The sequence below is a fragment of the Pongo abelii genome, chromosome 1, assembly GCF_028885655.2.
Source record: "Pongo abelii isolate AG06213 chromosome 1, NHGRI_mPonAbe1-v2.0_pri, whole genome shotgun sequence".
In the NCBI taxonomy this organism is placed as follows: Eukaryota; Metazoa; Chordata; class Mammalia; order Primates; family Hominidae; genus Pongo; species Pongo abelii.
In genome coordinates this window covers 1955046-1981793 of record NC_071985.2, presented here as the reverse complement: position 1 = coordinate 1981793, position 26748 = coordinate 1955046, and the positions used below count along the sequence as shown (strand labels likewise).

The 26748-nt window shown below is 41.0% G+C and overlaps 2 protein-coding genes across 2 annotated transcripts in view; both read right to left on the bottom strand.

The window, feature by feature from the left end:
- Positions 1-26748, bottom strand: part of ZNF670 (zinc finger protein 670) — a 73077-nt gene that overhangs the window by 31537 nt on the left and 14792 nt on the right. The window lies entirely within an intron of this gene.
- Positions 20756-22351, bottom strand: LOC129058137 (V-type proton ATPase subunit G 1-like). Its single transcript, XM_054549880.2, has one exon. The coding sequence runs from the start codon at positions 22149-22151 to the stop codon at positions 21669-21671; it is 483 nt and encodes a 160-aa protein (XP_054405855.1). The 5' UTR covers positions 22152-22351; the 3' UTR covers positions 20756-21668.

Genomic DNA, 26748 nt, shown 5'->3' with positions numbered 1-26748 from the left:
AGCACTTTGGGAGGCTGAGGTGGGCGGATCACCTGAGGTCAGGAGTTCGAGACCAGCCTGGCCAACATGGTGAAACTCCGTCTCTACTAAAAACGCAAAAAATTAGCCAGGTGTGGTGGTGCATGCCTATAATCCCAGCTACTCGGGAGGCTGAGGCAGGATAATTACTTGAACCCAGGAGGCGGAGGTTGCAGTGAGCCAAGATCGCACCACTGCACTCCTACCTGGGCGACAAGAGCAAAACTCCGTCTCAAAAAAAAAAAAAAAAAAAAAAAAAGACTTTGGGGAACTGTTAATAAGGGATGAGTTTTGCAATGTGAGAAGACATAAGATTTGGGGTGCCAGGGGTGAAATTAGGTTTAGATGCATGTGTCCATGAAGTCTCGCTTGAAATGTAACCTTCAGTGTTGGAGGAGGGCCTGGGGTAGGTGTTTGGGTCATGGGGATTGAACCTTCATGAATGGCTGGATGTTGTTTTCATGGTACTGAGTGAATTATCTCTTTTAGTTCACAGGGGAGCTGGTTGTTTAAAATAGCCTGGAATCTCCTTCTCATGTGACATACATGCTCCTCTCTGCTTTTGGCCATACGTAAAAGCTTCCTGAGGCCTCACTACAAACCAAGCAGATGCTGGTGCCATGCATGTACAGTCTGCAGAACTGTGAGCCAAATAAACCTCTTTTCTTTATAAATTACCCAGTCTCAGGTATTCCTTTATAGTAATGCAAAACAGACTAATACACCAGTGAAGATCACAGAAAAATCAGTTTCAGCTTCCAGAAGGAAGAGAAAGAAAGTAGACATTTTTATTCAGGCCCAAAGAATTATCTTCTTAATATTTCTGCATGCAAAATAAACAATTTCTCAAAGGCCTAACCAAATGAAATTTTACCAGAGCTAAACATGCTATGGTAAGAGAAATACCCAATTCCATCCTCCTCTTACCACTTCTATTTAACATGGTAAAGAAGGTGCTACCAGGAAATCGGTTAGAAAAAAATATTCGAGTTTACAAAGCAGATATAGATAGCACCCAGACACGCACCGCAACTGCACATACAGGTAGGGACACCCACACACAGACACACAAGCTCACTAACCCTCAGAGATAATGGCCCAAAGACACCAATGGATTCTAAGAGAGACACAACCAGCTCAGGCCTCTGATCTCTTCACCACCTTTCCCTCTCTTCTTAGCAAGACCACCATCTGAATTATTTTGTATGTTACTTGTATCTTTCCTCTCCTGTTTCCTAGAATGTCAGCCTCAAGTGGACAGGGATGTTTGTTCCGTTTGATTCACTGTCACACTTACTGAAAGGTCTGTTACACAGCAAGATATTAATACTTGATAAATCATGGCTCTCAAACATACAAATACACATACATACTGCTTTTACAAAGACCTTATAATCAGCTCACTCTCACTTAAGTTTCACAAAGTGAATTGTTCTCAACCCCATTCATGTCATAGAGAAGATATCTCCTAGAAGCCAAACCAATTCCAAAAGGTTTACTCAAATGAGTTAAAAATATAGGTCCATACATGGTGAAACCCTGTCTCTACTAAAAAAGATATAAAAAATTAGCCGGGCGTGGTGGTGCGTGCCTGTAATCCCAGCTATTCGGGAGGCTGAGGCAGTAGAAGCACTTGAACCTGGGAGGCGGAGGTTGCAGTGAGCCGAGATCACGCCATTGCACTCCAGCCTGGGCACCAGGGCAAGACTCTGTCTCAAAAAAAAAAATTTATATTTATATTATATATATATATATCTCCACACAAAAACCTGCACAACAATGTTTATGGCACCTTTATTTGTAATTTTCAAAAGTTGGCAACAACCAAGATGATGTGTTCACCAAAGTCAAAGGTAAAACATACACAAACTAAATTCCACTTCTATATACTTGAAATATATGAAAATTCGAGTAAAGGAAACAATTCATTTACAATAGCACATAAAGAATAAATACACAGAAATAAACTTAAGAGAAGTAGTACAAAACATCTACTCTAAAAACGACAAACCTTGTTGAAAAAAGTTGACGATCTAAATGAACGGAAACTTATCCCATGTTCATAGCTCAATATTATTAAGATGGTTATACTCCCCAGAACACTCTATGTATTTAATACAATCCCTGTCAGAGCTCCAGGCAACTACTTTGTAAAAATCGACAACTTGATGCTCAAGTTCATATAGAATTGCAAAGGACTCAGAATACCACAACAATCTTGCAAAAAAGCAAATTTGACAACTCACACTTTACAATTTCAAAACTGCTTCAAAGTAACACTAAACTAGATAGACTGTTATAAAGGCACAAAGAAAATCATGTAAATCAATGAAATACAACAGAGAGTCTAGTAAGAAAGAAGGCAGCAAAACGACAGAGTAAGCCTTGCCAAACACCTGTCCCTCCCCAAAATATTTAAACAGGCAGAACTGTTAACAAAATCTTTCTCAAAACTCTTAAAAGCCATCAAAGGCTTTGTAGCAAACATGCAAATACAGAATAAAAAACAAAAGCAAAAAACAAAAAACCACAATGCCAAAAGCAGGAAAGCCTGATCAAGATTTTACTTTTCCTTGCTCTAATCCCTCCCCAACTTGGTGCCAGTCTTTAAGACAAAATCACAAGTTTGCAGTGTGGAACCTTGGTCATTGGTTTTACAGGGAATAGAGATCAAATATACATATTACTGCATGGTTATGATACAATTTGGTTGGAGGCTGCCAAATCTCTAAAACAAGACTCTCTTCCCCATTCCAAGTAAGGCAGAAAGCAATCTGTGTGAAAAATTGGAAAGAATTACTTGAAAACGTTAAGTAAACAAAAAGTCTGCCACCACCTGAAACAACAGATTGTGCCTGACACATATAATAGACCAGCCTACAACCCAGGAACAAGCTGCAGTAAAAATTTCTTTCAGATATCAGAGTACTAAAAAGCACAAGTATACTAGGGAATTCAGAAAACTGTGTGCCTGCCCAGAAAAACACATAATTTTTAGAAAAGACCTGAGAAAACCCTTATTTTTAGGGCTAGATGATCTTTCTTTGGTGCTAACTTCAGTAGGTTTTTGGGGAGCAGGTGGTGTTTGATTTCATGGATAAGTTCTTTTGTGGTAATTTCTGACATTTTGGTGTGCTCATCATCCAAGCAGTGTACACTGTACCACTGTACCCAATGTGCAGTCTTTTATCCCTAACCCCCACCCATTCTTTCCCCTGAGATCCCAAAGTCCATTACATCATTTTTTTTTTTTTTTTTTTTTTTTGAGACAGAGTCTCGCTCTCGGCTCACTGCAAGCTCCACCTCCCAGGTTCATGCCATTCTCCTGCCTCAGCCTCCCGAGTAGCTGGGACTACAGGCACCCGCCACCACACCCAGCTCATTTTTTTGTATTTTTAGTAGAGACGGTGTTTCACAGTGTTAGCCAGGATGGTCTCGATCTCCTGACCTCGTGATCTGCACGCCTTGGCCTCTCGAAGTGCTGGGATTACAGGTGTGAGCCACCGCACCTGGCCCATTACATCATTCTTATGCCTTTGCATCCTCGTAGCTTAGCTCTCACTTACAAATGAGAACATACAATGTTTGGTTTTCCATTCCTGAGTTACTTCACATAGAATAATGGTCTCCAGTTCTACCCAGGTTGCTGCAAATGCCATTATTTTGTTCCTTCTATGCTTAGTATTCCATGGAGTGGTGTGTGTGTGTGTTTACCTCCACTCAGTGACTGATGGGCATCTGGGCTGGCTCCATATTTTTGCAATTTAGAATTGTGCTGCTATAAACGTGTGTGTAGAAGTGTCTTTTTCATATAATTTCTTTTCCTCTGGGTAGATACCCTGTAGTGGGATTGCTGGATCAAATGATAGATCTACTTTTAGTTCTGTAAGGAATCGCCAGTTTTCCATAGTGGCTGTACTAGTTTACATTCCCACCAGCAGTGTAAAAGTGTTCCCTTTTTACCACGTCCAAACCAATGTCTATTATTTTTTTATTTCTTAATTTTGGCAAATTCTTGCCGGAGTAAATGGTATCACATTGTGGTTTTGATCTGCATTTCCTTGATAATTAGTGATGTTGAGTATCTTTTAATACGCTTGTCAGCCATATGTATAACTTCTTTGGAGAACTGTCCATTCATATCCTTTGCCCACTTTGGTAAGATTATTTGTTTTTTCTTGCTGATTTGAGTTTCTTGTAGATTCTGGATATCAGTACCTTACCGGACGCACAGATTGTGAAAATTTTCTCCCACTCTGTGGGTTGTCTGTTTACTCTGCTGATTATTTCTTCTGCTGTGCAGAAGCTTTTTAGTTTAATTAAGTCCCATATATCTTTGTTTTGTTGCATTTGTTTTGGGATTCTTGGTAATGAACTTTGCCTAAGCCAAGGTCTAGAAAAGTTTTTCTGATGTTATCTTCTAGAATTTTGATAGTTCTATATCATAAATTTAAGTGTTTAATCCATCTTGAGTTGATTTTTAAGGTGAAAGAAGATCCAGTCCCATTCTTCTACATGTGGCTTGCCAATTATCCCAGTACCATTTTTCTTTTTTTTTTTGAGGCGGAATTTCGCTCTTGTTGCCCAGGCTGGAGTGCAATGGGACAATCTTGTCTCACCGCAACCTCCACCTCCTGGTTCAAGCAATTCTCCTGCTTCAGCTTCCCAAGTAGCTGGGATTACAGGCATGCGCCACCATGCTGAGCTAATTTTGTATTTTTAGTAGAGACGGGGTTTCTCCATGTTGGTCAGGCTGGTCTCGAACTCCCGACCTCAGGTGATCTGCCTACCTTGGCCTCCCAAAGTGCTGGGATTACAGGCATGAGCTACTGCGCCCGGCCTACCATTTGTTGAATAGGGTGTCCTTTCCCCACTTTATGTTTTTGTTTGGTTTGCAGAAAATCAGTTGGCTCTAAGTATTTGGCTTCATTTCTGGGTTTTCTATTCTGTTCTATCAGTCTATGTGCCTACTTTTATAAAAGTACCATGCTGTTGTGACTATAGCCTTGTAGTACAGTTTGAAGTTGGGTAACGTGATGCCTCCAGATTTGTTCTTTTTACTTCATCTTGCTTTGGCTATGTGACCTCTTTTTTTGGTTCCATATGAATTTTAGAATTGTTTTTTCTACTTCTGTGAAGAATGATAATGCTATTTTGATGGAAATTGCATTGAATGTGTAGACTGCTTTTGGCAGTATGGACATTTTCACAATACCGATTCTACCCATCCATGATCATGGGATGTGTTTCCATCTGTTTGTGTCTCCTGTGATTTCTTTCAGCCGTGTTTTGTAGTTTTCCTTGTAGAGGTCTTTCACCTCCTTGGTTAGGTATTATCCCCAAGGTTTTTTGTTTTCTTTTGTTTTGTTTTGTTCTTTCAGCTGTCAAAAAAGCCTGAGTTCTTTTTTTTTTTTTTTTTTGAGACGGAGTCTTGCTCTGTTGCCCAGGCTGGAGTGCAGTGGCATGATCTTGGCTCACTGCAAGCTCCGCCTCCCAGGTTCACACCATTCTCCTGCCTCAGCCTCCCGAGTAGCTGGGACTACAGGCACCTGCCACCATGCCCAACTAATTTTGTTTTTTGTATTTTTAGTAGAGACGGGGTTTCGCCATGTTAGCTAGGATGTTCTCCATCTCCTGACCTTGTGATCCACCCACCTCGACCTCCCAAAGTGCTGGGATTACAGTCATGAGCCACCACACCCAGCCAAAAAAGGCTGAATTCTTGATTTGATTCTCAGCATGGTCACTGTTGGTGTACAGCAGTGCTACAATTTGTGTACATTGATTTTGTATCCTGAAACTTCAATGAATTTATCAGATATAGGAGCTTTCTGGGTGAGTCTCTAGGATTTTCAAGGTATATGATCATATTATCAACAAACAGTGATAGTTTTACTTCCATCATGCCTTTCTAACAATCCCCCAATCTTAACTCATTCCAGCATTATCCCTTAAGTCCTAGTCCAAAATCTCATCTAACACAAGGCAAGTTCCTTCCATCTATGAGCCTGTCAAATCAAAAGGAACTTAGTTACTTCCTAGATAAAATGGGGGTAGAGGCATTGGGTAAATATACCTGTTCCAAACGGGAGAAATGGGCCAAAACAAAGGGGCTACAGTCCCCATGCAAGTCCAAAATCCAGTGGGGCAATAAAATCTTAATGCTCCAAAATGATCTCCTTTGATTCCATGTCTCACATCCAGGTCATGCTGATGCAAGAAGTGGGCTCCCATGGCCTTGGGCAGCTCCACCCCTATGGCTTTGCAGGGTACAGCCCCATTCCTGCCTGCTTTCACAAGGTGGCATTGTCTGTGACTTTTCCAGGTACACACTCTAAGCTGTCAGTGGATCTACCATTCTGGGTCTGCAGGATGGTGGCTCTCTTCTCACAGCTCCACTAGGCAGTGCTGCAATGGGAGCTTTGTGTGGGAATTCCAACCCCACATTTCCCTTCCACACTGCCTTAGCATAGATTCTCTGTGTGGGCTACACCACTGCAGCAAACTTCTGCCTAGGTATCCGTGTATTTCCATACATCCTCTGAAATTGTGGCAGAGGTTCCCAAACCTCAATTCTTAACTTGGCTTTGTGTGGGGATTCCAATCCCACATTTCCCTTCCATACTGCCTTAGCATAGGTTCTCCATGTGGGCTAGGTCACTGCAGCAAACTTCTGCCTAGACGTCCGGGCATTTCCACACATCCTCTGAAATCGTGGCAAAGGTTCCCAAATCTTAATTCTTAATTTCTCTGTACCCACAGGCCCAACACCAAGTGAAAGCTGCCAAGACTTGGGGCTTGAACCCTCTGAAGCAATGGCCTGAGCTGTATATTGGTCCCTTTTAGCCACAGCTAGGACACAGCACCATGTCCCAAGACTACAAAAAGCAGCAAGGCCCTGGGGCCCGGATCATGAAACCATTTTTTCCTCCTATGCCTCCAAGCCTGTGATGGGAGGGACTGCCGTGAAGACCTCTGACATGTCCTAAAGACATTTTCCCCATTGTCTTGGCAATTAACATTTGGCTCTTCATTACTTATATAAATTTCTGCAGCTGGCTTAAATTTTTCCTCAGAAAATGGATTTTCTTTTCTATCACATCGTCAGGCTGAAAATTTTCCAAACTTTTATGCTCTGCTTCCCTTTTAAATATAAGTTTCAATTCCAAACCACCTTTTCTTGAATGCATAAAACTGAATGCTTCTAAGAGCACCCAAGTCACATCTTGAATGCTTTGCTCCTTAGAAATTTCCTCTCCCAGATACCCTAAACCATCTCTCTCAATTTCAAAGTTCTACAGATCTCTAGGGCAGGGGCAAAATGCGGCCAATCTCTTTGCTAAAGTATAGCAAGAGTCACCTTTGCTTCAGTTCCCAAGAAGATCCTCATTTCCATCTGAAACCACCTCAGCCTGGACTTAACTGTCCATATCACTATCAGCATTTTGGTCAAAGCCATTTAACAAGTCTCTAGAAAGTTCCAAATTTGCCCACATCTTCCTGTCTCCTTCTGAGCCCTCCAGACTGTTCCAACCTCTGCCTGTTACCCAGTTCCAAAGTAACTTCCACATATTCAGGTATCTTTATAGCACCACTCCACTCTCTACAGTACCAATTTACTGTATTAATCCATTCTCACATTGCTATAAGAAAATACCTGAGACTGAGTAATTTGTAAGGGAAAGAGGTTTAATAGACTGACAGTTCCACATGGCTGGCGAGGCCTTAGGAAATACAATCATGGCAGAAGGCGAAGGGGAAGCAAGGCACCTTCTTCACATGGTGGTAGGAAGAAGAATGACTGAAGGAGAAACTTGCCAAACACTCATCAAACCATCAGATTTCGTGAGAACAATTACTTCCACCTGGTCTCTCAATTCAAGGTGAGATATTGGGTGGGGACACAGTCAAATCATATCACCATCTCAATGCCGCTCCTTGTTATTGGTCTGTTTAGAGTTTCTATTTATTTCTTATTTAATCTAGGAGAGTTTCATAATTCCAGGAATTCATAAATCTCCTCTAGGTTTTCTAGTTTGTGCACACAAAGGTGTTGAAAGTAGCCTTAGTAATCTTTTGTATTTCTGCTGTATTGTTTGTAATATCTCCTGTTTCATTTCCCTTATTTTTTTTTTGAGATGGAGTCTCACTCTGTCACCCAGGCTGGAGTGCAGTGGAGCGATCTTAGCTCACTGCAACCTCCACCTCCCGGGTTAAGTGATTCCCCCGCCTCAGCCTCTTGAGTAACTGGAATTACATGAATGCATCACCATGCCCAGCTAATTTTTGTATTTTTAGTAGAAATAGGATTTCACCATGTTGGTCAGGCTGGTCTCGAACTCCTGACCTCACGACCTGCCCACCTCGGCTTCCCAAAGTGCTGGGATTACAGGCATGAGCCACCATGCCTGGCTCTCCTGTTTCATTTCTAATTGAGCTTATTTAGATTTTCTCTCTTCTTTTCTTGGTGAATCTCACTAATGGCCTATAAATTTTGTTTATCTTTTCAAAGAACCAGCTTTCTGTTTCATTTATCTTTTGCTCTGATCTTTGTTACTTCTTTTATTCTGCTGGGTTTGGGTTTGGTTTGTTACTGTTTCTCTGGTTCTTTCAGGTGTGACCTTAGACCGTCTATTTGTACTCGTTCAAACTTTTTAATGTAGGCATTTAATGATACAAACTTTTGTCTTAGCACCACCTTTGCTGTGTCTCAGAGGTTTTCATAGGTTGTGTCACTACTATCATTCTGTTCAAAAGGTGTTTAAATTTTTATCTTGATTTCATTGTTGACCCAACAGTCAGTCATTCAGGAGCAGATTATTTAATTTCCATGTATTTGCATGGTTTTGAGTGTTCCTTTTGGAGTTGATTTCTAATTATACTCCACTGTGGTCTAAGAGAGTACTTGATATGATTTTGATTTTCTTAAATTTATTAAGACTTGTTTTGTGGCCTATCATATGGTATATCTTCAAGAATGTTCCATGTGCTGATGAACAGAATGTATACACTGCAATTGTTGAGTAGAATATTCTGTAAATATCTGTTAAGTCCATTTGTTCTATGATATAGTCAAGACCATTGTTTTTTTTGTTGGCTTTCTGTCTTGACCTGTCTAGTGCTGTCAGTGGAGTATCGAAGTCCACCACTGTTATTGTGTTGCCATCTACCTCATTTTTAGGTCTAGTAGTAATTGTTCTATAAATTTGGGAGCTCCAGTGTTAGGTGCATATAGACTTAAGCCTGTGATATTTTCTTGTTGGACTAGTCTTTTTATCATTACATAATGCTCCTCTTTCTCTTTTTTAATTGCTGTTGCTTTAAAGTTTGTTTTGTCTGATATAATAATAGCTACTCCTGCTCCCTTTTGGTGTCCATTTGCATGAAGTATCTTTTTCCACCTCTTTACCTTAGGTTTATGTGAGTCCTTATATGTCAGGCGAATCTCTTGAAGACAGCTGATACTTGGTTGGTGAATTCTCTTTTTTTTTGAGACAGAGTCTCACTCTGTCACCCAGGCTGGAGTGCAGTGGTGCCATCTCAGCTCACTGCAAACTCCATCTCCCGGGTTCAAGCGATCCTCCTGCCTCAGCCGCCCTAATAGCTGGGACTACAGGCTCACACCACCATGCCCAACTAATTTTTGTACTTTGAGCAGAGATGAGGTTTCACCATATTGGCCAGGCTGGTGTTGAACTCCTGACCTCATGATCTGCCCACTTCGGCCTCCCAAAGTGTTGGGATTACAGGCATGCGCCACCGTGCCCAGTGGTGAATTCTTATCCATTCTGCTATTCTGTATCTTTTAAGTGGAGGCATTTAGGTCATTTACATTCAACGTTAGCATTGAGAGTAAGGTACTCTTCTATTAATCATGCTACTAGTTGCTGCCTGAATACCTTGATTTTTTTTTTTCATTGTGTTATTGTTTTATAGGTCCTGTGAGGTTTATGCTTTAAGGAGGTTCTATTTTGGTGTATTTTTTGAGGTTTTGTTTCATGATTTAGAACTCCTTTAGGCCAGGCACAGTGGCTCACACCTGTAATCCCAGCACTTTGGGAGGCCGAGGTGGGCAGATCACGAGGTCAGGAGATCGAGACCATCCTGGCTAACACAGTGAAACCCCGTCTCTACTAAAAATACAAAAAATTAGTTGGGCGTGGTGGTGGGCGCCTGTAGTCCCAGCTACTTGGGAGGCTGAGGCAGGAGACTCCAGCCTGGGCGACAGAGCAAGACTCCATCTCAAAAAAAAAAAAAAGAAGTCCTTTTAGCAGTTGTTGTAGTGCTGGTTTGGTAGCGGTGAATTCTCAGTATTTGCTCATCTGAAAATAATTTTATCTTTCCTTCATTTATGAAGTTTAGTTTCACTGGATACAAAATTCTTGGCTGACAATTATTTTGTTGAAGGAGGCTAAAGATAGAACCCCAATCTCTTTTAGCTTGTTGGGTTTCTGCTGAAAAATCTGCTGTTAATCTGATAGGTTTTCCTTCCTAGGTTACCTGATGCTTTTGCCTCACAGCTCTTCAGATTCTTTCCTTCTTCTTGATTTTAGATAACCTGATGAGTTTGCATCTACGTGATTATCTTTTTGTGATACATTTTCCAGGTGTTCTTTGAGCTTCTTGTATTTGGATGTCTAGATTTCTAGCAAGGCCAGGGAAGTTTTCCTCAATTATTTCCTCAAATAAGAATTCCAAAATTTTAGTTTACTACTCTTCTTCCTGAGGAAGACCAATTATTGCTAGGTTTGGAGGCTTTGTTCTTTTTTCATTTTTTGTTTTGTTTCGTTGCATCGGGTTAATTTGAAAGCCTTGTCTTCAAGCTCTGAAGTTTTTTCTTACACTTGTTCACTTCTATTGTTGAAACTTTCCAGTGTACTTTACAGTTCTCTAAGTGTGTCATTCATTTCCAGAAGTTGCGATTGTTTTTTATTGATGATATGTTTTTGGAGATTTTTTCGTCCACATGCTGTATTTTTTTTTAATTCCCTTAAATTGGTTTCCACCTTTCTCTGGTGCTTCCACGAGTAGCTTAATAATCGACCTTCTATATTCTTTTCCTGGCAATTCAGAGATTTATTCTTGGTTTGCATCCACTGCTGGGGAGCTTGTGTGATTTTTGAGGGTGTTAAAGAACTTTATTTTGTTACATTACCAGAATTGTTTTTCTGTTTCCTTCTCATTTGGGTAGACTATGTCAGAGGAAAGATCTGAGGCTCAAGGGCTGTGGTTCAGATTCTTCTGTCTCACAGGGTGATGCCTTGTGGTGCCCTCCCCATTTCCCAAGGGATGGGCTTCCTGAGACCCAGAAGGCAGTGATTGTTATTGCTCTTCCAGGTCAAGCCACCCATTGGAGGTGCTGGACTCTGGGCTGGTACTGGGGAGTGTCTGCAAAGAGTCCTGTGATGTGATCTCTTCAGGTCTCTTGGCCTGGAAACCAATATCTCCTTCACTGGATGTAGCAGGGGTGTCAGGTGGACTCTGTGAGGGTCCTTGGTTGCAGTTTTTTTTTTTTTTTTTTTTGGTGCATTGTTTTTCTTGAATGCTGATTATGCTAGCAATGAACTTGTCATGTGGACAGACTCAGAACCTCTAGTTAGCCAGGATGTTACAGGTGGTGGAATTAGCAGTTGTTTGCTTCTTTCTTGGAGCAGGGTCATTCTGTTATGAGTTGCTATAATGGCTTGCGTTGGCTGGCCACCAGCCAGGAGGTGGCACTTTCAAGAGAGCATCAGCTGCGGTAATATAGGGGGATACCAGCTTGCCCTAAGGTCACCTGAATAAGTCTTCAGGTTTCTCAGGTGATGGGTGGGGTCATAGAGTTCCCAAAAAAGTATGTCTTTTGTCTTTGGCTACCAAGGTGGGCTGAGAAGAACCATCAGGCTGGGGCAAGGTTAGGTGGGTCTGAGCTCAGACTCTCCTTGGGAGAAGCTTGCTGAGGCCACTGTGGGAGATGGTGGTGTGGTATTCAGGCCAATGGAGTTATTTCCAGGGGCACTATGGCTGCCTCTGCTGCATCACACAGGCTGCCAGGGAAGTGGGAGAAAGCCAGCAGTGACAGGCCTCACCCAGTTCCCATGCAGCCAGAAAAGCCAGTCTCACTCTCACCATGCCTTACCACCAGCACCCGACCTTATATCCAGGAAGCCAGTAAGAAGGGCTGAGATCTTGCCCCAGGCTACAAGCCTCCCCACTGAGAATGCAAGTAGGGGTTTCAGGCCTCACTCCATCCCATCTGCTGTGACTTCTGTCCCTGTATCTGCACTTCCCTTTCATCGACCCCCAGATTTTGCCCAGGAAAGTTCATGCTCAGTTGAAATTTTTATAAAGTTCAGGCCGGAACGGTGGCTCATGCCTGTAATCCCAGTACTTTGGGAGGCCGAGGCAGGCAGATCACGAAGTCAGGAGATAGAGACCATCCTGGCTAACATGGTGAAACCCAGCCTCTACTAAAAAAAATACAAAAAATTAGCCGGGCATGGTGGCGGGCACCTGTAGTCCCAGCTACTCGGGAGGTTGAGGCAGGAGAATGGCGTGAACCCAGGAGGCGGAGCTTGCAGTGAGCTGAGATAGCACCACTGCACTCCAGCCTGGGCGACAGAGCAAGACTCTGTCTCAAAAAAAAAAAAAAAAAAAAAAAGAAAGAAAAATAAATCATAATAAAGTCTAGCTGGAAGTTTCCTTCTCCCTGTGGTCTTTCCCCAATTCCCCTGGAAGTCCAGCCCAAGGACTCCTGCGAGACAAAGTCAGAAAGAGCTTCCCTGAGGACCGGGAGTGCCCATAGGGCTCTTCTCACTGGTTCTTCTACCTTTATAGTTCACTTGGCTCTCTAAATTTGTTTCAGCTCTAGGTAAGATTAAATCCTTCTCCTGTGATCTGGATTTTCAGGTTCCTCTGTGAAGATGTGTGATCAGAGATAGGCCTTCCCCCTCTCACACTATGTGCACTCACAGTTTTTCAGCTGTCTCATGGAGCTTGCAGTGGCAAGCCACTTCCTTCAAAAGGTCTGTGAATTCTTTTGGTTTTCCTGGTATGGGCCTGTGGTAGTTCTTGGACCAAAAGTTCACACTGTGAGCCTTCACATGCTGTTCCATCCATCTGAGTGGGAGCTGCAACTTAATCCTGCCTCCTAGCTGCCATTTTCCCTAGTTATTCCTCAGCACTGGATAATCTTTAAGCTTACTTCAGCAAGAGTTAAAGGCTGAAACAGAGTTTTAAAATGGCTAGCTACAAATTAATGAAATACCCCAGAAAATAGACATATACAAAAAATGGGAGACTGATTTTTGTTTCTTCTCCTTCTTTTACAGCTCCCAGCATTCAAGAAATCTCTGTTAAAACACGGGCTATGCACAAGATAAAAAAAGAGGGACTTCAGTGACTACATACAAAAAGTAGTGCAGTCTCTTCAAAAATACTTTGGAAGAGTCCCTAAGCAAATAACTACAGCCTTTAACAAAAATGGCAAACACTGGACAAGGGGAAGAAACTGATTTCCAGGGTTACCTCATTATAATATTCAAATTTCAACTTTTCACCATCAACAAAAACTTACAAAGAATACAGAGAAACAGAAAAATATGGTATGTCAATGGGAAAAAAATGACAAGTTAAATCATCTCGGAGAACTTTAGACATGAGACTTACTAGACAAATACTTTTAAAATCAACTCTTATGTCTATAATATGCATGCACCTAAGACAGAAGGTTAAACATATAATGCAAAAACATTTAAAACAGCAAAGAAAAATAGAGAAATCAACAATCATAGTTGATTTCTATGCAAACACCTCTATATGTAACTGACAGATCAAGAAGGCAGAAAATTAGTAGTACTACAGTTTAAACCAAGAGCACATCAATCACGTGTATTTTTTATTTGTAAAATGCAACAACAGCAGATTACACCAAAATTTGGCAGGATCAGGCTGGGCACAGTGGCTCACGCCTGTAATCCCAGCACTTTGGGAGGCCGAGGTGGGCAGATCATGAGGTCAGGAGATCGAGACCATCCTGGCTAACACGGTGAAACCCCATCTCTACTAAAAATACAAAAAAATTAGCTGGGCGTGGTGGCAGGCGCCTGTAGTCCCAGCTACTTGGGAGGCTGAGGCAGGAGAATGGTGTGAACCCGGGAGGTGGAGCTTGCAGTGAGCCGAGATTGTGCCACTGCACTCCGGCCTGAGTGACAGAGCGAGACTCCGTCTCAAAAAAAAAAAAAACAAACAAACAAACAAAAAAAAAACGGCAGGATCACATGGTCTGTTTACCAAGTTGGGTCACATTCTGAGAAATAAAACGGACATTGAAAAATTTAAAAACAAAACAAACAAACAATCAAAAAACCTAGTAACAGGAGAGTAGAGGAAGATGGCCAAATAGAAGGCTCCATCTGTCATTCATGCCCACAGGCACAACAAATTTAACAACTATCTACACCAAAAAAGAACATTCATAAGAACAAAAACTCAGGTAAGCACACCTGCTTTTAACTTCTTATCACTGAAAAAGGCACTGAAAAGATTAGGCAAGAGTCCTGAATTGCCAACACCACCCTTCCTCCATTACCTGGCAGCAGCCACATAGCATAGAGAATCTGTGTGACTGGGAAAGGCAGAGTACAGCAATTGTGCCACTTTGCATTGGAATGTAGTGCTGCCAACAGCAGGCGGAATTCAGCTAACTTCAGCAGAGGAAACATTTAGACCAGTCCAAACCAGAGGGGACTTGCCTATCCCAGTGGTTGGAATTTGAGTTCTAGCAGGGGTAAAGTGCTCTGCAGCCCTAAATACACTTGAAAGGCAATCTAAGCCACAAGAACGCAACTAAGCCACAAGAACGGCAACTCCTGGTGTTGAGCTGGGCTCAGAGGCAGAGGACTTAAAAGGCACACAATCTACTGAGATGCCAGCTGGCATGGCTAAGGGCTTATACCATCCCTCCTTCAACCTCAAACAGCACAGCTCATGGCTCCAAAAGGGAACCCCCTTCCACCTGAGGGGAGGCGAGGGAAGAGTAAAGAGGACTTTGTCTTGCAACTTTGTTAAGAGCTCAGCTCCAGAAGGATAGGGCACTGGGCAGGGTTGTGAGGCCCACATTTTAGGCCCTAGTTCCTGGAGGACATTTCTAGGCATATGCTGGGCCAGAAGGGAACCAAATGCCTTGAAAGAAAGAAATTAGTCCTGGGAGGACCCATTACTAGCTAATTTAAGATACACTGGGCCCTGAATAACCACAATTGATATACAGGCAGTAAGCCACGGGCCTTCGGTGACATTCTGAGATGTGCTGGCTTCAGGTGAGACGTGGCACATTCCCAGTTGTGGTGACAACAGTGACAGACTCCTGTTTGAGAAAAGCAGAGTAAAAAGTAAAGGAAACTTTGAGCTATACTTGTCTCAAATAATAATAATTGTGAGTTATAAGACAGTATTTGCAAGCCTTCTGGTAACCTCAAATTTAAAAACATACAATGGATACATAAAATATAGCAAGAAAGAAAGTAAATCATACTGAGGGAGGAAAAAAGGAAAATCAGTTGGGCAGACAGCTAAAAACTGGTCTTTGGTAAAACTCCTTTAAAGAAACTGCCTGAACAAAATAAGGCTGCAGGCACAGATAAGGAAACTTGCACAAACCTCCAGCCCAATCAGATAAAAGGAGCAAGGCCCAACATAACAACACCTTTGTCCTTTGTGCCTAAGACATACCTCTAGCTACACTGATAAGGGAACAAGACCCAACATAGAAACACCTTTGCCCTTTGTATAACCTGCGGGCTTCCAGGAAATAGTCTCTTCCTTTGTGGGCACGTACATGGTGGGCTCTGGTGAGCACTTTCCTTTCCTTTTTTGGACATGCTTTGTGTGAGCCAAGCCTCTATGAATCATCACTTCAGCCTCTGATTGGCCCCAGGCCAAGGTCCCAGGACAAGCTCTCACTTCAGCTCTTGATTGGTCCCAGGACAAGCTCTCACTTCAGCTCTTGATTGGCCCCAGGCCAAGGTCCCAGGACAAGCTCTCACTTCAGCTCCTGATTGGTCCCAGGCCAAGCAGAGTAGCACTTTCTTCAAGACCAGTCAGCACATTCCTTCCCTTCCTGGTCCACAAAAATCCTGGAGCCAGCCTCATATTTGGCAACCCATTCAGACCCCTTTCTCTGCTGTGGAGAGCTTTCTTCTTTCACTCATTAAACTTTCACTCCAACCTCACCCTTTCTATACACGCTCCTTAATATTCTTGGTCATGAGACAAACAACTTCCAGTGATACTGCACAACTAGAGACTGCTACATTGTGGTGCATTGGTGAGACTGTAACAATACCACGAGAAAAAATCACCTTCACTGAACAACACTGAATTTAACGGAACTAAATTCTCCCATCAAAAGATGCTGAATGCTACAATGAATATAAAAAAACAAGACCCACTGACTGGTTGCCTAACATACTTCACCTATCAAGACACATACAGACTGAAAACAAAGGGATAAAAAAAGATATTCCATATCAATAGAAACCAAAAAACGAACAGCTATACTTATGTCAGATGAAATAAATTTCAAACAAAAACTATAAAAAGAGACAAAGAAGTCACTACATAATGATAAGGGTCAATTCAGCAAGAGGATATAACCATTTTAAATATATATGCACCCAATACTGAAGCACTCAGATATATAAAGCAAATATTAATGGAGCTAAAGAGAGAGAGAGACCCCAAAACAATAACTGCTATAGACTTCAACACCCTACTTTTAGCATTAGACAATCTTCCAGACCAAAAAAAAAAAAAAAAAAATCAATAATGAAGACACTGGAATTACCCTGCACTGTAGACCAAATGGCCCTAATAGATACTTACAGAACATTTTGTCCAACAGCTTCAGAATACACATTCTTTTCATCAGAACATGAATCATTCTCAAGGATAGACCATATGGTAGGTCACAAAAAAGTCTTAAAACATTCACCAGAAAAAATAGAAATAGTTTCAAGCATCTTCCCTGACCACAAAGGATTATAACTAGGAATCAATAACAAGACAACTTTTGTACACTCTACAGAGCCCCGGAAATTAATATGCTCCTGAATGAGTCAATGAAGAAATTTAAAAGGAAACTGAAAAACTTCTAAAAACAAATGATAATGGGAATACAAGATACCAAAACCTGTGGGATAAAATGAAAGCAATACTAAGAGGGACGTTTATAGCTGTAAATACCTACATCAAAAAAGAGTAATTTCAAACAAACCACCTAATAATGCATCTTAAAAAACTAGAAAAGAGGTTGGGTGCAGTGGCTCACGCCTGTAATCCCAGCACTTTGGGAGACTGAGGTGGGCGGATCATCAGGTGAGGAGTTCAAGACCAGTGAACTCAGTTTTGACAAAGGTACCAAGAACACACACTGGGGAAAGAACAATCTCTTCAATAAATGCTGCTGGAAAAACTGGATATCCACATGTAGAAGAATAAAACTAGACTACTATCTCTCACCATATAAAAACAAAATCAAAATGGATTAAAAACTTAAATATAAGTCCTCAAACTATGAAACTACTATAAGAAAGCACTGGGGAAACTCTTCAGGACATTGAACTGGGCAAAGATTTCTTGAGTAATACCCCATGAGCACAGGAGACCAAACCAAACATGGACAAATGGGATCCATATCAAGTTAAAAAGCTTCTGCGCAGCAAAGGAAACAAACAACGAAGTGAAGAGACAACCCACAGAATGCAAGAAAATATTTGCAAACTACTCATCTGACAACAGATTAATAAACAGAATACATAAGGATTTCAAACAAATACAGGAAAAAATTCTAATAATCTGATCTAAAAATGGGCAAATAATCCAATCCAAAAATGTCTCAAAAGAAGACATACAAATGGTAAACAGGTATATGAAAAGATGCTCAGTATCACTGATCATCAGAGAAATGCAAATCAAAATCACAATGAGATATCTCATTCCCATTAAAATGGCTTTTATCCAGGCAACAAGCGCTGGAGAGGATGTAGAGAAAAGGGAACCCTGGTATAGTGGTGGTGGAAATGTAAATCAGTACAACCACTCTGGAGAACAGTTTCAAGGTTCCTCAAAAAGTAAAAATTGAGCTACCACATGATCCGCGATCCCACTCCTAGGTATATATCCAAAGAACAGGAAATCAGTATATTGAAAACACACCTGAACTCCCATGTTTACTGCAGCACACAATAGCCAAGATTTGGAAGCAACCAAAGTGTCCATCAACAGAAGAATGGATGAAGAAAATGTAGCACATATACAAAATGATATACTATTTAGCCATAAGAAAAGAGTGAGATCCATTCATTTGCAACAACATGGATGAAACTGGAAGTCATTGTGTTAAATGAAATAAGCCAGGAAGAGAGACAAACTTCACATGTTCTCACTTACTTGTGAGAGCTAACAATTAAAATGACTGAACTTATGGAGATAGAAAGTAGAAGGATGGTTACCAAAGGGTGGGAACAATAGTGGAGGAGGTGGAGGGGATGTGGGAATGTTTAATGGGTACAAAAAAAATAGTTAGAAAAAATAAACAAGACCTTGTATTTGCTAGCACAACAGGATGATTACAGTCAAATATAACTTAATTGTACATTTTAAAATAAGTACAAGGTTATAAACAGTTTGTAACACAAAAGATAAACGTCTGAAGTTACGGATACCCCATTTACCCTGGTACAATTATTATGCATTGCATGCCCGTATCAAAATATCTCATGTAACTCATAAATATATGCACCTAGTATGTACCCACAAAAATTAAAAATTAAAGCAAAATAAAACTATTGAACATACAAAATATGCCCTAAGAACATAATTGGAATTAAAGTAGAAATCAATAACAGAAATATACTTGAAAAACATCCAAATAATTGAGGATTAAACTGCAAAGTTTTAAATAACAAATAGGTCAAAGACAAGTCTCAAGGAAAATTTACATACTTCAAAGGAAATTAAATAAAATACATCTTCAGATACTTTGTGAAATGCAGTACAAGTGGTGCTTGGAAGAAATTTAAAGCATGGAGGGCATGTGTTAGAAAAGAAAATCTAAAACCAGTAATTCAACCTTCCACTTTAAGAAACTAGAAAAAAGCCAGGAAGGTAAACCTAAGTCAAGCACAGACAACAACAATGATAGAAAACATCCGGAAAGCTGCAAACAAGAAATCAATACAGAAAATCAACAAAAACAAAATCTGGTTCTTCATAAACATCAATATAATTGATAAACCTGTAGCCAGACCAAAAAAGGGAAAGACAAAAGACCAAAATGTTCATCAGAAATAAAAGAGGTTCCATCATTACTACTAATCCTATAGACAGTTAAAAAAAAAAAAAACCATAATGAACATTATGAACAACTGCATGACCACTAGATTGGTAAGTTATAGATAAAATGAACCAATCCTTTGAAAAAACCTCCAAAAACTCACACAAGGAGAGATGAGCAAACATGAATAGGTCTATACGTATTTTTAAAATTGGATCAATAAAGTAATAACTGTCCAAAAAAGGAAGGACAAGGCTGAAGACCCAGATGATCACACTAGTGAATTCCACCACACATTTGAAGAACTGACACAGATTCTCTATACGCTCTTCCAGAAAACAGAAGCAGAGTACACACTTCCTAAATCATGCTATGCGGACAACACTGCCCTAACTACCAAAACTATAGGAGTACGTTACAAAAGAAAACTACAGAAAAAAAAAATCTCATAATCAGAGATGCAAAAATTTTCAATCTAAAAATGTATTAAAAAATATACACCCCAGGCCAGGCGCAGTGGCTCACGCCTGTAATCCCAGCACTTTGGGAGGCCAAGGTGGGTGGATCACAAGGTCAGGAGATCGAGCTATCCTGGCTAACACGGTGAAACCCTGTCTCTACTAAAAATACCAAAAAAAAAAATTAGCCAGGGTTGGTGGTGGGCACCTGTAGTCCCAGCTACTCGGGAGGCTGGGGCAGGAGAATGGCGTGAACCTGGGAGGCTGAGTTTGCAGTGTGCTGAGATCGCGCCACTGCACTCCAGCCTGGGCAACAGAGTGAGACTCCGTCTCAAAAAATAATAATAATAAAATAAATAAATAAAAATAAAAATTATACACCCCACCCAACTAGGAATTATGACAGATAATCATGACTGATTCAAAAAGCAAAAATCAATTTACTTTATCACATCAACAAGATAAACAATAAAAAGTATATAATCATATCAATAGTTGCTGAAAAACCATAAGGTTAAGAAATAGGGCAGAGCTGAGGAAGCCACTGAAATTGAGAAAAAATAAATAAAACTGCCTTTTTGCAGATTAATTGTTATTTGTCAATAACATGACTGTCTATGTACAAAATCCAAAAGAACCAACAAAAATCTCCCTGAACTAATGAGATTATAGCAAAGTGGTACAATGTGAGGTTAATATACAAAAGCCAATTATTTTTCTGTATATTAGCAATGAGCAACTGGATTTAAATTTAAAAACACAACAGCACTTATACAGCACCCAGTAAAAAGAAAGACCTATATGACAAAACTATACATTTCTAATGAAAGAAAACAAGATCTGAATAAATGGAGAGATATTCCATGTCCATGGATAGGCACCCTCAATATTGCTAAGATGTCAGTTCTCCCCGATTTGAATAACAAATTCAGTACAATCACAATAAAAATCCTAACAAGTCATGTTATTTTAAAAAAAGAAAATTTATTCTAATACTTATATGAAAAGCCAAAAGACCCAGATGGTAATACAATATTGAAGAATCAATCCACAGAATTGATACCACCTGACACTGAGACTTAATGTAAAGCTACAGTAATCAAGACAGTGCAATATTTGGGAAAGAACAAAGAAGATAAACAAAACAGGGCAGAAAACCCAGAAATAAACCCTGACAAATATAATCAGCTGAACTTTCACAAAAGGCCAAAGGAAATTCAATAGAAAAGCTCTGGTCTCTTTTTTTTTGCATGACAGAGTCTTTACTTTTAAATGATTATCGATACACCAAGTAATACATGTAACAAGTTCTTGAATTCTATCATCTAGTAATTTTGATTAAGAGAAACTAAAAGCAGCCCAAACAATTCCACTAGTATTCACTGTTCTAACCATTAGCAAGAATGGACTACTTTAAGGCTGGCTGCTGCTTCACACAGGTTACAAAGAACTATTTACTACTTTTTCATAGATAAAGCCCCTGACCTTCAAGAAAGTGTTAGGGAAAAAAATTATTTAATCCCTTCCTTTCTTCAAAGAATTGTTAAGTGGTGTTTTTTTTTTTTAAACTAGATCTAAGAAAGAAAAAGTCAACACTGATATACATGTTGCTTGAGCCAAAAGGCATAGGAAAAAAAGACAACATATAACCATTAAATTCCTAAGAAATATGACGTAAAAAGATGAAATCTTTAGATAATTTCTAAGTCTGTACAAAAAAGCTAGATTTGCTACTCTCCAAAAAGTGGAAGGACCTATTATATAATATATGGAAATAATTTAATGCCATTTCATAAGAATGTAACTAGAGCTGTGCTAAGCTTCATATTCGTGAGGGCATCTAAAATACCACTTCACAGAACAGGTGCTTCTCTCTTCTATCCATTTATGCGGTAGTTTTCATGGATTTCTGACCGAATGTCACAGACAAAAGCCAAGAGGTTATCCAAGACTTCATCTCTGTTCTGCCGGAAGTACGTCTGGAGGATGGTCATCTTCTCCTGGGTCTCCTTCTCCACTTCAGTGCTGCAACTGCCACGGGATCCCAGTGCCGCAGCTTCCTTGGCCTTGAATTCTTTCTCCCTCTGCAGGTGGTACTGTTCAATTTCAGCATGAGCTGCTTCTTTGGCGTGCTTCAGCCTCCGGTTCTTTCTTTTGCAGACCTCGGACACCTTCTCGGCTGCCCGCTTCTTGGCCTGCAGCAGCTGCTGAATCCCCTGCGACTGACTAGCCATGGCGGCAGCGATTCTGAGACCCAAAAAGGTCTGGTCTCTAAAGCAAATGTTGAACACCTGGACATCCATATGCAAGGAAATAAATAAGACAGACACCTTGCAACAATCACAGAATAAACTCAACATAGATTATAAACTGAAATGTGAAACAGAAAATTTAGAACTTCTGGAAGATGACACAGGAGAAGCTGAGGGTAATCTTTGGTTTGGCAATGAGGATTCAGCTGCAAGATGGAAATGATAATCCATGAATGAGAAAACAGGTAAATATGGGAACTCTGTACTATCTGCCCAATTTTTCTGCAAACCTAAGTGTGCACTGAAAAATAAAGTCCATTAAATAAAAAGTAAATAAACAACCATTCCACAGATTTATAGCCATGCAAAAAAATTACACACAGAATAAAATTTTCATAAAAACATGTAAAAATAAAGTATAACACAGGTTATAAAGCTATGAAGAAAGGAAAAGAAATTATCTTATAATTCATAATTCTGGAGAGAAATGGGATAATTTGGCCTTGAGAAATCATTTTAAGTAAGGCATGCAGTGTGAAGGTTTCTTCCAAGTATTCATCTGGTTGTCATTATGTGGACATTTCCTTTACAGTATTTCCGTTGATCATGCATTTGTTTTATGTATTTTCTGCTATGTAACATTTGTAGGAAGTTTCCAAAATGCAAACAATGCACAAATCTCAGTGCGACACAATTCAAAAAGCACTGAGATTTGTGCATTGAATTTGCATTTTGGAAACTTCCTTCAAATGTTACGTATGCAGAAAATACATAAAACAATTGCACAGTCAACTGAAACCCTGTCAAGCTGTTAAAAGTAAATTTCTTTTTTCTTTTTTTTTTTTTTTTTTGAGACGGAGTCTCACTCTGTTGCCCAGGCTGGAGTGCAGAGGTGTGATCTTGGCTCACTGCAACCTCCGCCTCCCGGGTTCAAGCAATTCTCTGCCTCAGCCTCCCACGTAACTGGGATTACAGGTGCCCGCCACCACGCCTGGCTAATCTTTTTGTATTTTTAGTAGAGACAGGGTTTCACCATCTTGGCCAGGCTGGTCTTGAACTTCTGACCTCCTCGGCCTCCCAAAGTGCTGGGATTACAGGTGAACTTTTAAAAAATAACACATGCTATTAAAACTAATTTTTGTTGTCATGAAATAAGCCTAATAAATTATATAAAATAATTATAATAGAAAAAAGTATACAATGATATATATACATTATACATCAAAGTATAATAAAATAAATGGCAAGATGGCATATGTCTTTAGAAAGGAGACTGAGTGTCCCCATAATGTAGGCTCTTCTACATAGTTACAGCGTTTTAACTTCCATGAAATCCACAACCAGGTTTGCTTTGTTAGTGAACTTAAGAAAAACTACTTCTAAAAAGTGAAAGAACAGACAAATTTCTGATAATTGCAAAGATATTGTAGAGAACACTGTCATGGAGTATTATACACTGAATGTTTATCCCCCCAGAATTCCTATGTGAAAATCCTAACCACAATGTGCCAATATTAGGAGGTGGCATTTCTGGGAGATAATTAGGATTAAACAAAATGATAAGGGTGATCTAAGAATGGGGATTAGTACCTTCAGGAAAAGAAGCATTTTTCTATCCCTTTCAGACTACAGAGCTATCATTTAACTATTATTCCCACAATAATAAACTGTGATCATATTTGAGTATTCTAGGGGTTGCCGATGGTTGTCCCGTAGGATGTAGCATCAATCAGCCAAGTACAGATAACAGAAACAGAACAGGCTTATACACTGTCACAAATTCTCCAACATGGGAAAATGAGAAAGTGATGTTTTGGTGAATCTTTGTAATTCACCAATTTACGACACTTTTTTTTTTCCTTGGTGGAAATGTATTCATTTTCTGCAGCCATAATGGAAGACACATTTCCCTTATTTATTTTCCCTGGTAGGATTGAGTAAAGGTCCTAGAATTCCATCTGAAATTACTCAAAAGAGCAGAAACTTATTCTACATGTTTAGGGGAAATAAAAAGGTAAACAGGAATTTTTAACAAATAAAATATAAAACTAAATATTTAAATTTTTGAAATCCACTTCCTTCTGGCCTCCTCGAAAATATTTTACCTTTTTATCTCTACTGATGAAATACACTCTACATTTAATAAAGGACTGAGGCTCAAACAAATCTTTTCAAGGTGACAACACAGGGAGGGGTGGTACTGACAGGAACACAGTTATGCTGAAACGTCGTCAGGCCATCCTGACATGTGGAATGTCCTCCAACCCTCACCCTGCTCACTAAAATACTCAGTGACTGCTCCCCCAAGTGTACTGTGCCCCCTGTGTGTCCAAAGTGCTTATTTTACCTTGCAGGTTCTTCCACCACGTCACTGGGGTGGGTTTCCCTTCTCTGTTAATATCACAGAAGGTTAGCATTTTAGATGAAGGGTGTATCGGAAGACTCCCCTCAGCACAGAACCAGCTGCTCCACTGAGAAGCTACACTCCCATACCTCAGTCTGTCCTCTGGAAGAAGATGACCCAGGTCAGATATTCATCAGACACTCAAGATAAGGCCACTGTGGGCATCTTGGCTTATGCCAGACAGTTCTGAAACCCAGGACCAGGAAAAAGCAGGAGGGTGGCTGAGGATACATCACTCTTTATTTCCATAGGGGAATCTCAACCCAAAGACATTCTGATGAAATGTCTGCGCTTAGGTAAAATAAAAGGAGGAGAGGCACGAAGATTTTATACAGTGGCCAGGTGATTATTCTTTGCTTTCCTTGCTTGTAAAGTGTTCAGAAACAAATCTAATGTTTTAAAAGTTGCCATCCATTACTCATTGAAACAAATGACAAAATAGTATTCATTCAAAATGTATCATAGGAAACAAATAGTTGATAATATTGTTGTGAACTAGAGAGGGAAAGTGGCATTTTGGAGTGTGAAAAGGAAACTGGAGGCCGGGCGCAGTGGCTCACACCTGTAATCCCAGCACTTTGGGAGGCTGAGGCGGGCGGATCACGAGGTCAGGAGATCAAGACTAGCCGAGACCATACTGGCTAACACGGTGAAACCCCGTTTCTACTAAAAATACAAAAAATTAGCCGGGCGTGGTGGCGGGCGCCTGTAGTCCCAGCTACTCAGGAGGCTGAGGCAGGAGAATGGCGTGAACCCAGGAGGCGGAGCTTGCAGTGAGCCGAGATCACACCACTGCACTCCAGACTGGGTGACAGAGCGAGACTCCAAAAAAAGAGGAAACTGGAATTTGGGGAATTCATTGCCAGCCTTAGGAGGAGATAGGCTGGGGAGGACAAGATGGTAGGTTTGAGACTCTGTTTTTCATACATTTTGAAGATTCAGAGGAAAACAGGTGACACCCGGGGAGAAAAGAGAAGTGGTGACCCCACGGACCACAACTGTCCCTCCACACAAACCCTGCACACCAAGTGAAAACTCTCCACTGATGACTCTCCCGTCGCAGCCACACAATCTGAGGGAGACATGGGGCTGTGGGCACAGAGCTTCCCAGAGGGCCTTGGGCCAGGGCCAATTTGCTGGAGCAGTGACAGGATGCCTGGGATCCCAGCGGCTGGCACAGCCTCACCCTGCACTGGAGGGCACTGAGGGCTGAGCTGCACCACGGACACTCGGGTCACAGACTCTGTAGCTGACCACAGGGAGGGCTGGGTCTGGCCTCAGCCAATTCTGCCTAGTTCCAATCAGCCCCTCACCGTGTTAGGATGCCCATCCTGCACACTCACCATTTCCCAACTTCTAGAGTGTCCCTGCATCTTTTCCAGAATGTCACGGGTGTCCCTGCATCTTTTCTAGAATGTCACAATACCCGCAGGCAGGTCATAGAGCAACAGAAGATGCAGCAGAGTCATCTGGAGCCTCCTTGATCAGAGGACATGAAGCAGTGAAGACAAGACCCTGAGCTCTGCTACCAGTGGCTCTTAAGACAAAGACTCTACTGAATTGCAGAATGCTACCTGCTCCTCTCTGGCTTACTACTGAGCTTCTGACTGGAAAGGGCTTCACATGCCTCTGCTCCTTCTCTAAGTGACAAGAAATGTGATCAGATGTGGGGCCCAATGAGGCCAGAATGACGGGTTCTTGGCTTCCGTCCTGTGTTGGGACCTGACCTCACCCAGTAGTCATTTGCATTTAAGCAGAACTCCGTACTGCCTTTCAAGAGTTCCACTGTTGTCTTCCTGCACTCCATAGGGCCTTCCTGCTTTTTCCTCCTGGACACAGAGGCACAGCATGGACAGAAAATTACAGACTCATTGTCTAATGGAGCCATCCTCAGCCTCAAGGAAAAATGGGGCCCAGGTTAGGCAATAGTGGAACAAGAGGGAGCCGGACCTCTGTAATTTGGGATGAGGCTGTTGGCCCCAGGATGAAAGCTGCCTGCCTCACACTCTCTCAGTCTATGCATTTTCTTTCTTTCTTTTCTTTTCTTGTTCCTTCCTTCTTTTTTTTTTTTTTTTTTTTTTTTGACGGGGTCCCACTCTCACCCATGCTGGAGTGCAGTAGCACAATCTTGGCTCACTGCAATCTCCATCTCCTGGAATCAAACAATCCTGCCTCCCTCAGCCTCTCAAGTAGCTGGGACCACAGGTGTGCATCACCATGCCTGGCTAATTTTTGTATTTTTTGTAGAGACGGGGTTTTACCATGTTGCCCAGCTCGTCTTGAACTCCTGAGCTCAAGTGA